The sequence below is a fragment of the Odontomachus brunneus genome, unplaced genomic scaffold, assembly GCF_010583005.1.
Source record: "Odontomachus brunneus isolate Ranch 3 - 2012 unplaced genomic scaffold, Obru_v1 Obru_scaffold_006, whole genome shotgun sequence".
NCBI classification, from domain to species: domain Eukaryota; kingdom Metazoa; phylum Arthropoda; class Insecta; order Hymenoptera; family Formicidae; genus Odontomachus; species Odontomachus brunneus.
Genome location: NW_022639456.1, coordinates 3,062,573 through 3,075,731, shown reverse-complemented (window position 1 = coordinate 3,075,731; position 13,159 = coordinate 3,062,573). Strand labels below are relative to the sequence as shown.

At 40.5% G+C, this 13,159-nt stretch overlaps 1 protein-coding gene across 7 annotated transcripts in view; it reads left to right on the top strand.

Annotated features, from left to right (window-relative positions):
- Nucleotides 1-13,159, top strand: part of LOC116851825 — a 138,654-nt gene that overhangs the window by 61,417 nt on the left and 64,078 nt on the right. Inside the window, exon 1 of one of the 7 annotated variants that reach the window (XM_032831648.1) lies at nt 2,687-3,429. The exons of the other annotated variants lie outside the window; for them this stretch is intronic. Within the exon in view, the coding sequence (XP_032687539.1) occupies nt 3,367-3,429 (63 nt within the window). The 5' untranslated portion in view covers nt 2,687-3,366. Of the gene's footprint in view, nt 1-2,686; nt 3,430-13,159 lie in introns of those variants that run through there. 7 annotated transcript variants of the gene reach the window in all.

The following is a 13,159-nucleotide window of genomic DNA, read 5'->3' as shown; positions in this document are numbered from 1 at the left end:
ACACGTGTTGCCGGGAACACCTTTATCACGCCGGTTCGCCGAACGTAGTCGAGATTTCTTCCACGGGGCATTCGTGATAACGACTCGGCAATGCCCCGTCCCTCGAGAGCGTGAGAAAGAGCGAGAGAGAGAGAGCGTCATGGGCCGCCGTCGCCGGCGGTATATCCGGCGAACGGAAAATATTAACACCGTCCCTGGGCATTATCGCTTCCGACTCTGCGCCGAGGTAAAAAGGGTGTTCGAGATTTTCTACGGTCTCGGTCGCTAGCATTGCCGCGCCAGGTCACGCGCGCGAACGAGATTCGGCGACATAAGTTAGAGTCTGCTCCTCCGTCGGGGGCGCTGCGAATTGCCTCTTTAAAAGGAAGAGAAAAGGAGGAAAAAGAGCGGAAAAACGGACGAGAGACCAGAGGAAGAGAGAAAGAGAGAGAGAGAGAAAACCGGCGGCGAGCGACCGAATCGCGAGCACGTGCACGCGTTGCCGCGCACACCGGCGCCCCACGTAGCGCAATAGCGTTATCGCAGATAACGCACGACGCTCGTCGGCAAATATCGCACAGGGTCGGCGAAGCGGACGCTACGAGTGCACGTGGATCACCGGTCGAACGTTTGAATGCCCCGCGGGCCACGAATGCCAGAAAAGAGAGCGGCGGCGCGCCCCAGCTAATGACATTACGACTTTAGGATGCTCTCGGGCAAATTACATTCGCCAGAGCGGCCGACTGGCCGGCCAGCTAACCAGCCAGCCAGCTTGCACGTCGGCGAATGATATAATAATATGATTCGCTGACATCGAGTGAAATTGCGTAGACGCGTTTAATAATTAAAGTACCGGAGTGGATCGATAATTTAATGCTCCACTTTGGAGTGCTCCGTCACCCTTCACGCCGACTCTACCACCAGGAAGTTTTTCCTTACTTTTTGACGGTCCGCGGTATCGTTTTAAGAGAATTAGAGCACGCGCGCGCGCGCGCGCTCCTTTGTCGCGATTTTCCCGGCGAGTGGGCCATGCTAAAATATACGGGATAATAGTAGAGAGAAAGAGAGAGGGAGAAAGGGGGAATATTTGCGAGACGTTTGAACGCGCAGAGCGCTACGTAATTACATCCGAGTTTCCGGCCAAAATATTTTATCGAGTCGTTTCGACGAGCTCGCGCTCCGTTCTCCTCTACGTGGAGTTTCCACGTTCGTCTTCTCTCACGCCATTCCACACTCTCGCGGTGTTTTTCGTAGTCACTGTGAGCGCGAATTAAGGGAACATCGGAGCCATACCTGCGACATCTCGTTGATATGTGTGTGCCGCCCGCCGCGCACTCGAAATAATTCCGATCGTAACCCAGTTGATTCAAGACACCCACAATGGGATCGATAGAGTATTTGCACCGCTCTCGTTGTTCGCGATCTAAAGGGATTCGACACGGTCGACGAGGCGAATGGAGAGGCGCTCACGGCGATGACGGAGATTGAAGCACAGCGCGACGAGAAATCGAGTCGTAGTTTCGCTGTCTCGATCGATTCTTCGATGTACGCGTGTTAAGTTTATTAACACATCGCCCATCAATTGGACTGATCTCTTTCTCCCTCTCTTTTGCCGTTTTCCAATATAAAAATTAGATCTGGAGTGAGAATTTGTTGGTTCTGCATTAAGGGGTTACAAAACGCCGACAGAAGCACGAATTAAAAAAAGTCATACTCTTATATTAATTTACAATTTTTTACAACTTTCCTCAAATTTTAGCTAATTTTTTATTTCCTGTCACGGTCCCGGAGCTCCTTAAAACATTTGCAAATATCAGTAAACTTGAAGTATTATGGAAGAATTTGAGGTTGCAACATTTATACAAGCTATTGTTCTGCACGCAAAAATGATTAATTACCACCGTTTCATTGAGGCTTAAAGAAGCGCTTATATTTAAAAATTTTTTAAAAAATATTTAGTATTTGTTCATCTCGATAATTTATTTTTCCCACGCATTTAATCATTATTCTTAATTCCAACGAGCAATATTATAATTATGAGAATTGCTCAACTGCAAGCAAAGCATACGCAACAAGCAAGTATTAGATAATCTAATAAAGATTTGCAGATAAGTGGATAAATAAAAATTTACACACTTTCGTAACCTCTTTATTATTATTTTCTATTGGCGTCAGAAATCTTGTTAGGATTTAAACATGCAAAAAAGTAGAAAAAAGTTTCGCACAAGTCTCGTCGCCGGCTGTTCCTGTATTCCGTCCTGGCATCAGCTCCTGGTGGTTGTCACACTGAGAGAAAAATGTATGATATTTGGAACTATAATGGCATAATAAAAATATTATAGTTAGGAATATAATTTTTATAGTAAATGTTACCATAATATTTCTAATATTTACAATATAAGTATAGTATAACTGACCCGTGTAAAATTTTTACCAGGAATTATAATTATTTGAAATAAAAAATATGGTAAGGTAACAAATATTGAATGGTAAGAGAAATTAACTATTTTATATAGTCAATACAATTGGAATATTTGGCAAATATAGGTACATGTAACTATATTCCCAAAAGGTGCTTTACCATATATATAGAGTAATAAGATGGTGACTATAAATCTGTGTTCATTCTACTATATCTTCATGTTTAGATGAACTATAAATATATGTTTGAGGCCAAAACGAACTATAAAATATAGTGAGATTATAGTTATTCCAACTATTTTTTTCTCTCAGTGCATCGTGCGCAGGCACTCGATGGTTCTGCACACAAAAATCACGAGTCAATCGAAAACGCTGAATTAATGATCGCTCGTTAAGCGATAATGATCGTCGTGTGCAAGAGGCAGCACTTCCGATATGTACCGCGCGTGTTCCCCCGATAATGAGATAATTAGATAATTTGACTATCTCAAAGATCCTGAGTATACGGAGAGCGTTGACCGGCCGCATTTCCGGGCCACCGAGTATGTTATCTTGTCCGTTACGTATGTGCGTTATCGTTTGGTGAGTTACAAAGGATCGCGATTGGCGGAAGGTGACTTGTTTACCGTCGCTGAGGCGTCGATTGTTTTGATTGCTCGCGCGCGTACGTATCCGTTTACTCACAACGTCTCGAGCCGACGTGCGCGACGTATGTACATACGCGGTGTCGGTACGTACACGAGTCACGTCGGCTGATCGGAATATTACGCGGACTAATAAAACATTGAATCGTATTCCCGTCGATATCGCGTTAGTTATCGCACGCTGCGTTGCATCCTCGGTCGGGAGATGCAAATATTTCGTCGACTATTGACGTTTTTAATCGGTTCTCGTCGGCGTCGTGTTAGTTAACACGTGTTTCGTAATTACGCGAGTGTTCTGTGCGAGGAAGCAGCCAGGAGCTGGATGCAGGATCGGGAAAGCAGGAGCGTGCCGGAACGTGGACGGAGATACTTGGTATATTTCGAGGTATGTGTCAAAATATTAATTACATTCTAACACGTTGAATGCCGTGACAGCAAGCAACGCGTTGCGATATTATCGAGCGTCTCATTAAGTCTCATATAAAATATAATTAATTACATTTGGAAAATATCGGTTGCACGGCTAATAGAGAGCCAGTGTAGTGTAGTGGCAGAGATATCTATCTTTAATTACATTTATTTACCGTATCTTTGGTGATTCAATCAATTAAGCTTTTGCACAATCAACGGGAATAAGCGCGGCAATCAACGTGTTAAAAAAGATTTAACGATCTCGCCGAGAATAGGGAAGTACCCGAGTCGAAATTCAGAATCTCTAAGGCCGGCATTCTTAGTCTGTCATTGTTTGATTAATTACAACTTCGAGTCTCTGATTATTCATTAACCTGTTATATTTATTTCTTGCAAATAATAAACATCGATCCAGACAGCCGAATAACGGCACACGATATGAATCTGTAATTACTTTTGCTGTCAGTCAAAAATTGAATAATGAACATAGTACAACTACGAATACCGGCTAAAATCTCGCAAGTGCTGAGATTTGTTTCTCTAATAATTTTTCTTAGGACAAAGGCTTTATCTGAAATCTTTTAACATGTTTTTTTCATTTTTGTTGTCATGTCTGGACTAAGTTCGAGTTTTTATTAATGTGTACACACTACTGTTATTTTTGGCATTGCAACTTTTTTTCATTTTTTTTTTTTAATATTCAGATTTAAACAAAAGTTCCAACGCCAATACAAGAAAAAGTCAATTATAAATAAAGTGTGTTGATTTGTTTAGCCATCCCACATTATTTACGCGTATCAATTATTTAATATTTCATTATCGCATATGCTTCATTTGCAATTGAGTAAGTGACATAATTCATATATTCCTCCTTATTGTAATTAAGAACAAAGATGATATGCAGACAACAGACATAATTAATACACTGATAATCGTAATTATTAATAAACATGAAATGCAGATAGCATACTCAGATAATCGAATGTTAAATAATTCTTGAACGGAGCGTTTCTGCGAGTCTCAACGTGGAGTCAACGGCAGTAAATAAATATCGAAGGATCATCAAAAGATAGGACAAAAGTTTATGTAGCGTTGTATCTGAGATTCTCCATTGGTTCTTCAAATTCGACGGAATTTGCAGGACTAATGCAGCATCAAATTTCGACTCTGGTATATAATTGCAAGTTCCAGCGCGATGAATCGAAAATTTATGCGCATATATAACAATTATAAAACTATTGCTTGACTCGAGTCTTTTCAATTTCGAGTCAGAGAAACGGAGTTTCTGATTATTTATTAACTCGTCATTTCGTACAACAATAACCACTGACCCAGACAATAACTACTGACTTAAACAACCAAATAACAGCTATCAATGTAGGGGAGACCGGAGTAAATTAACAAAATCGATTATTTCTACACGGAGAAAAACAATTTTGCTTTTTTAGCAAAATCGTCATTGCTACTGCATATTTGTGGTGATATCAAAAAAATTTAGTTGACGTAACTAATTTTACAAATTATTTGTTATTTAGAGCAGAACTAGTTTCGACGTTAGGATAGAAAAAATTTGTTGAGTATATTTGTTCTAAGAATCACGTTAATTTGCAAAATTGATGCAAATAATGTATTCTTAGCAAATTTATTTGCTATCGGAGCAAAGCTGCAACTGCTCATATAAATCCATCATGGTTCTTATAGCAAAATAATTTGTAGATTCAGCAAATTATATCCAGCAAATAGTGATTAGTACTCTTAGCAAATCTTTTGGCTGTCCATATAATAACAAAAAGATTTTGCTAGACCAGCAGAAAATTTGCTGGCCAACAAATTATTTTTCTCCGTGTATCCTTTTTTAACTGATTTCGGAATCAAACAGGAATTTCAAACCCATTTTTAACCCTTAAAGACTGACAGGAGTCTGATAGACTCCCAATGAAATAAAAAAACCTATTGCTGTTTTATTCCCGCTTAAGCGTGTACACATCACGTACGTCTATCTTTTTTTGGTCCGTAAGATACAAAGTGGCGACAAGGAAAGATGTTTCGCACACTTTCTCAAGTAATTATCAAACTTCGAAATATTTTTGTAGGTCTGTATCAGTGCTTAAGGGGACTAGAGGGTCAGATTGCCTGAAAATCGTGCTTGTTCTTTTACAGTTTTTTATGACAAACTGAATGAATATGCGAATGTGTTATTTTGACAATGAATTTCCGTAAGCTTGTCGTTATCGTGTGAACCATTATAATAGAAATTGAGTAAAAATTAACAAAGTTGCAAATATCTTAATGGAATATTATTAAATTTTCAGTTCTTTTATAGTAAAAAAATTAATATTTCAAAATTAAATATTTTCACAAGTTTGTCAGTGGTTTATACGATAACGACAAGCTTATGGAAATTTTCTACCTAAAATTCAGCTTAATTGAACCACCGAGAGTCAAGATATTACTGCAAAATGACAACCTTGAAAAGAAAAACTATATTGAGTATTTGATCATCAAAATTATATTTTTCTTCTCTTTATATGTTGTATAAATACACGTCAAAATAACACTTTCGCATATTCATTTAGTTTATCATAAAAAATTGTGAAAGAACAAGCATGATTTTTAGACAATCTGACCTTCCAGTCCTCTTAAGAGTTAACATGTTTAAAAATCTTGCCTGCTTAATTCTGTAACTTAGAAGTTACAAAAAATAGCTGAAATAATCCGGTCCCTTCTGCTTTTTACGTCCGTGATACGAATGCGCGGTGGAATGAACGCAGGCGCCGGTGCATCAATCAGCCCCTCTAGAAGGGAGAGCCGCTAATTGCGGCGGCCACTAGATCTTGATCAATCGTACGCGGGGCGTTGGAATTAATTAGAATGATGACGTGCTCGCTCAGGACGAGGCAATGTAGCGCGCTCGGTCGCGATAGGAGAGTCCATCGCCGATGCCTCGTTGTGCGAGGCGCAGATAGCCTATCTTAAGTGAGTAGTTTCCTTTCGCTCGGGATCAAAAACGAGGAACGCGCCGGGCGAGATAGGGGCGAGCGAGGGACGAACGAGCGAACGAATTGCCTCGGCGACCGGTGTTGCGAGGCTACCGCGCGCGAAACTGCTCCGTGCGCCGACAGTAATCCGCGATTCCGAAAAGAAACTAGACGCGCGGCGGGCTCTCGCGATAACTAATTTCCGAGATAGCGGCTTCGCGTTTGCGAGAGCCAATTCGCGATAGCGAAGCGGTGTCTTGATTTCGCGCGGAGTCGCGAAATCGCGGACGTCTTAATGACGACTCGCCGTTAGTCCCGGTGATTGAGAGAGAAAGGCAGATAACGTCGTTTACTAGTCTCAGCTTTGAAGCACGCGGTATCAGAGAATGAGTCCGAAAGGCGCGAGGATAAAAGAGAAGGGATATCACAAAACGTCGGACGCTAATACCGGTCTTCACAGATTAAGATAAACGTACCAATTTGGACAATCTTGTTATGTTTTAGTCTTTAAATACGAATATTTGAACCTTTAGCATGTAGAATATATGTATACATTTATTTTTTTTATATATATTCATTTTATATATATATTTATTTAAATATAAATATATTTTTATATTTATATTTTTTATATATATTTATTTTATTTATATACATTAATGTTATGGTGGCCAGATTTCCCAGCCCTGAAGTCGGGACACTTCATAAATGTGTGAAGCGGGGGAAAGGGGATAAAAAGATCCGAAAATTATTTGACAATTATTGAAAATGATGACAAATCGGTGTCCCAAATAGTACTCGAAAAAATTCGGGACGAAGGGTGAAAAATTGGCACGTTTGGTCACCTTAGCTGTATGTGTCGAGAAGGGAGGAGATTATTCCGTAATAATGTACTTACGATATGTCCCGACGACCACACGTCGTTGTTTTCGGCACTCTAATGCTTATTTCCGCAGGAGACTCACAGGACACAAGCGAAAGACGTATAGAATCCAGAGCGTTGTGTCCATGGCAGTTTTTCGGCATGAAAAGATCACAGACGCGCGCGCTGTCAATCACGTATATCAAAAGTTCATTAGCGCGCCAAAAGTGCATGAATGGGAACGCGCCAGTTATTGAATAAAGAATATCAGGAAGGAGCATGTTGCGATATATCGTGGGTAATCGATTGTGTTGCATTGGTTCAGTTTGATGACGTAAACTACTATCATAAGTGACGTTACCGGAAACACAGTCTGGTGGTATACTTTAAACATCTTGGAAGTATATATAGCAAAGGAATATTCATTTTAAAAGAATAATAGAAAAATTGTATTTATATTTTGCTCATATTGGTAAGGGAAATAAAATTAGTCACTTGTAATAATTTTCTCTTCAATACGTTTGCGCACCTTTGTCTATTCGATTAATTGACAATATTACGTCATAACATTTACTTCGATTCCATAGTATTGATAATCGCATTCACTTTCATTACGTCACATCCTTCGCACTTCTAACAAAGGATTTTTTCTTTATGCTTCTTCCTGATATTCTTTATTCAATGGCGCCAGTAATGCGAACGAGTCGCGCGTCTACAACGACGCGATCTGTTCGGCGGACGCCTTAACCATTTGCTCGAGTTACTAACCGCTCTAGACCAATCGCGTTCGTTTCGAACTACGAGGTTGTCATCGTGGTTATTCAATCTAGGCGTTGGTAATGAATCGCGCGAAATGCTCGATCTTTTCGCGCCAAGCAGCAGCCATGGCCACACATCGATCCACATCGCTCCGCGTTTCTCGCGTCTTTTATCCGTGGAAAGTGAATCTCGCGCCTTTTATCCGTGGAAAGTGAATCTCGCGCGTTAATAAGTCTCGGGAGTGTCGAGAATAGCGATGTGCGATCGCCGGGGCGTATCGTGAAGACGTCATTTGTAAGTAATCTTCTCGTTTCTCGCGGTATATGCGACCGGTGCTTGTCGCAACGTGTCGCGCCGACATCCCTTACATTTGTTAATAACGTCAACTCGCTCAAGTAGCAATAGAATCGGGCGATCGTTGGGTTTATTGAACGGGAATTAGAAATGCGATGACAATCAGAGAGAAAGAGAGAAAGATGCGGGATATTCGAGCGGTTGCGTCAGCTTGTTAGGAAAAGAGATACGGAGAGAGAAGTATCTCATAGAGCGCGTTCTTTTCGGCCGCGGCGCCGTTCATATATTGCCGTATATTTTCAGCGCGATTCAATAATCGCGTATCTTGATTCTTGATCTTTCTGCATCGAGTAACCGCTGTGGACACATCGATCGACATCGCTCCGCATTTTACGCGTCTTTAACCCGTCGAAAGTGAGTCTCGCGCGGAAATAAGTATCGGGAGTGTCGAGAATAGCGATGTGCGATCGCCGGGGCGTATCGTGAAGACGTCATTTGTAAATAATCTCGTTTCTCCTCGCGGTATATGTAAGGTGACCAGATTTCCCAGCCCTGAATTCGGGACACTTCATAAATGTGTGAAGCGGGAAAAGGGGGGTGAAAAGATCCAAAAATTGTTTGACAATTATTGAAAATAATGATAAATCGGTGTCCCGAATAGCACTTGAAAAAATTCGGGACAAAGGGTGAAAAATCGGGACTGTCCCGAAAAACGTCTGGTCACCTTATTAATATTCTCTTTCTTTATATTAGAAGTCTAAGTATTCATATTTACAAAGATCGAAACAGTAAGTTGTGTCCAGTGTTAGGTATCCAGTGTTATTAGTACCCAGATACTTTTGCCTTATGCAAATTTTTTTCTACTTACACAATCTGTTCTTCTGCGATGAGGTCCCGTGGAAATTAATGAATCGCCCATCGGAAATAATAACAAACTCGTCCACTCGCAAAGTGGCCGTCGTTACGAGATTAATCACGTGTACCGCACACCGAACGTAGCCGATCACCGGCAAATCGACTGTTCTTCTCTTGTTCCTAGTCTATTACGTTTTTGTGATACCTTTTAGCGGCCACAAATTGCTCGTATAGATAATATTCTATATATCTAAATATCTGTGTATATATAGATGATTTATAATGCGACGGCGGACACACGTGGAGATTTAGAGAATGAGAATGAGAGAGACAGAAAGGAGGGAGGTTAGAAAGGGAGACGGGGAAAAAGAGTCATCGCTCGTTAAAGATACACGCAACACTAAATAACATCGATGGATGATAACGAGCAAAAAATAAATAATAATGTCATCGCGAATACAGCCTCCCTTTGATTAAAAAATACAAACGAGCCTGTCCGCGCCACGTACCTATGTCAATTTCTTGGCAATTACACCGCCGGGAGATCTCCGCCACGCCAATTTTCGACAGTCATCGTCGCGTCACGCCACAGAATCACGAGTTATTCCGTATTAAGTGCCCATTCTATAACCTCACGTCGTCTCTCTTTCTCTCTCTGTCTCGCTCATCCTTCTCGCTCTCTCACTCTCACTCTCACTCTCGCTTTCTCGCTCGCGCGCCTTATTCGGCCTGATTGCACCATAACGGCGATCAGGCATTGGGACCTGGCACGACTCCGTCACTTCCAAATCCTAACAAGACGAAGTGCATTGTAACACAGCTGCCAAAAAGAGGATCTTATCGTGCAATATCGTGTTTTCGGAGAAGGGGGCGTAACGTAACGTTTCCACCTTCGTAACGTGTGTCGTAACGCGCGTCTCGTATATACACCAGCACGACGATGATCGTCCCGTGAGGCGATTTCGAAATTTTCCATGTAATTATGGATAGTATCGATAACACAACACACGTTGCTGACGCGATGACTAAAGAATTCTCACGTATACATATGCACAATAACGCTTCTAACAAATAAACCTACTCAAAAGGTATACTCCGATTTCCTTCTAATTTGTGCACAAATGTAGAAGTATAAAAAAAAATTAAGAAATTAAGGGTTAACATGTTTAAAAATATTGCTTGCTTAATTCTGTAACTTAGAACAGAAAATAATCGTTTTTGCCAGCTTATCTTCAGTTTCCCCTATACAACAAATACTTAGAAAATATCGTGAAAACTCTTGGAGCCGGTGCGCGCTTGCCACCGATCCCTTCAACTTTTTGCGTCCGTGATATGACGCGTGGTGGAATGAGCGCAGGCGCCGTGCATCAATCAGCCTCAAAAAAAATTTAGGTCATATTTTTTTATTTTGGTCCATTTTGAATTTCACGGGCAGTTTATTGCTTTTTAATATTTTGCAACAAAAATGCATAAGAAATAAAATTGAATACAAAATATAGTTAAATAATTTTAACAAACCCAGCATAGCTGAGACACGAACAATTCTAAATTTCTTTAGCCGATATTCCAACCGAAATATTTCAAATCTGCGTTAAATTAGTTAAAAATAGTTCAATTATCGGCTAAACCGAGAAATCATTTGTATAAATAATTTTTTTTAACTTTTTACATGTTTTGTTTAAGCATTTTATTATCGATACAAATAATTTTACACATTTGACTTCATAAGCAGCAAACCAAAAACGCCTATATCTTGTATTCAATTTTATTTCTTATACATTTTAGTTGCACTTGTTGATAGGAGTGAGAACATTAAAAAGCTATAAACTACCCGTGAAACTCAAAGTGGGCTAAGATGAAAAAATATGACCTAAATATTTGTTGTACTTCTATATTTGTGCCAAATTAGAAAGAAATCGGAGTGTACTTTTTGGATAGGTTTATTGTAAGTTTCGTCCGCGATACAAATATACAAACAAAGCAAGTGACAATTATAAAGAACTACAAACGCGCTGTTTTTTCGGGAAATTAAATTTTAAATCAAACAAACTCGCGACATACTCATTGTATATGTGTACGTGTGTTTTTCAAAGTTAATATGCATATTTTAAAGAAATTTCATTTGTGAGAATGTCATGAAGTATAAAGCGAATTTAAATTTGTTTTTACTCCTCTCCCTGAGCGAATAAAATGTAATTCGCGAGGAGTGCTCTTCCCTGAGATATCCATCTTTGGCAATTACTGTTTATATCAAATTATATCAACGCGCTCAGAAAAAAATACACAATGGTAGTAACTATGTGAGTTTTGTATGTAGAATTGATGTATATAGTTTAGTAAAGCATATTTTATAGTTGTTGCAGCTAAAGCTATGAAGCAATCACGGGAACTACATGATTACTGTATAGTCAACCCTTCATCTTTAGTCGCAATGACTACAAAATAGTTCACATCAAACCGTGTATAATATAATTCTATATACAAAGTTGTCATCTCTATGTAGTTGCCACCACACTATGTCTTGGATGCGTTTATATTCCAATTAGCTCATACAGAGCGTTCATCCGTGATCTCACACTCCGCGCGCGTGATACATTACGACTGCAATTCGAGTTCACGGATGTCAGGGGGTGCGGAGATGCGGGATAATGTAACCCCTCGTGAAAATGTCCTCCTCACAATGGGGACAGCGAATGACGCGGAAAATCAATACTGAAGGATAAACAAGCGACAAATGCGAATCGTTCCGTGGGTTATTATTCGTGCCTGTCAACGGCAGGCAGAAATCACTCGCGATGGAACTAAGTGGCTGTGCAAATTAATATCGCCTTCGGAAGGGGAAGAGGGAGGGGTGACAAGCGTACGAGCGGCGCGTTTGTATTGAGTACACGATCGAATTTTCGCCCGATGCGAATGCAAACAAACCGCGTGTACTTTGCTCGTAGCTCGTCGCATATTGAAGTTTAAAACTGCGCCATAATTTAATTATAGACGGAAACGTTGTGGGGAGCAAAAGCACGCGATGATTCGTGAGTTGCTTCAAATCAAAGTTCGACGAACCCTGGAGACTATATTTAATAAGAAACAAGGAATATGGATGACTGTTCAAATTCTGATTAAGCTAATGGGTGATTAAATCAGCTGACAGAACTACCAACGCGTAAATTGCGAAACAGTTTGTTATTGAAACTGGTGAGTAATTATCGTGTTCCTGCTTTATAATTTGCATCTGAAATTGCTGCCAATTAAATATTAACTGCTCTATATTCTGCCAACATACACAAAATGTTTTGGTTATAGTCAAATGACAAGAAATTACGTAATTAACAATTGCTGTCGGCAATAGTGCCAATTAATCGTTGATTACATCAATCAGAGTTTCGAGGAAGTCAGTCTATATAATTGTTAATGGTCCGTTGTTGAAATATTTTATCGAGGTACATCGCTCCTTTTGCCATTTCAAATGGAGAAAAATGTAGGTTCTCGTGCAATCGCGTGATTTTGTGGGTCACCACGATTTCGCCCGCAGTCCCTTTAATCGCTCCTTATATTCGGCGACGCTAAGACCGGCTGACCAGACGCGGCGGAGGCGGAATGAGCCGGCGGCGGCAAGTAATGTCGGGTAATGTCGGGAAATTATACGCACACGTATGCACACTGCGACGTAAGTAGGGTATCTGTATACGATGCCTTAATAAAGACGAGTGACGACGCTTAATTAGCGTTAGCTTAAAAGATACCTGCTCGTAGTGGCCGTATACGAGTGCGTTAAACCGTAAGCACTGACAATAAATGTCCCGGAGAATTTAGTTGTCAGAGATAAAGGATGCTAATGGCGCGCGCGCTCTCGCAACATTTATGCAGGCAATGATATCAACCGCGTTCCGAGTGGTTTATTATTATGGCATGTTCGTATTGCACTTTCCGCCGTTAAAACCGCCGGCCGGCGGAGGAGC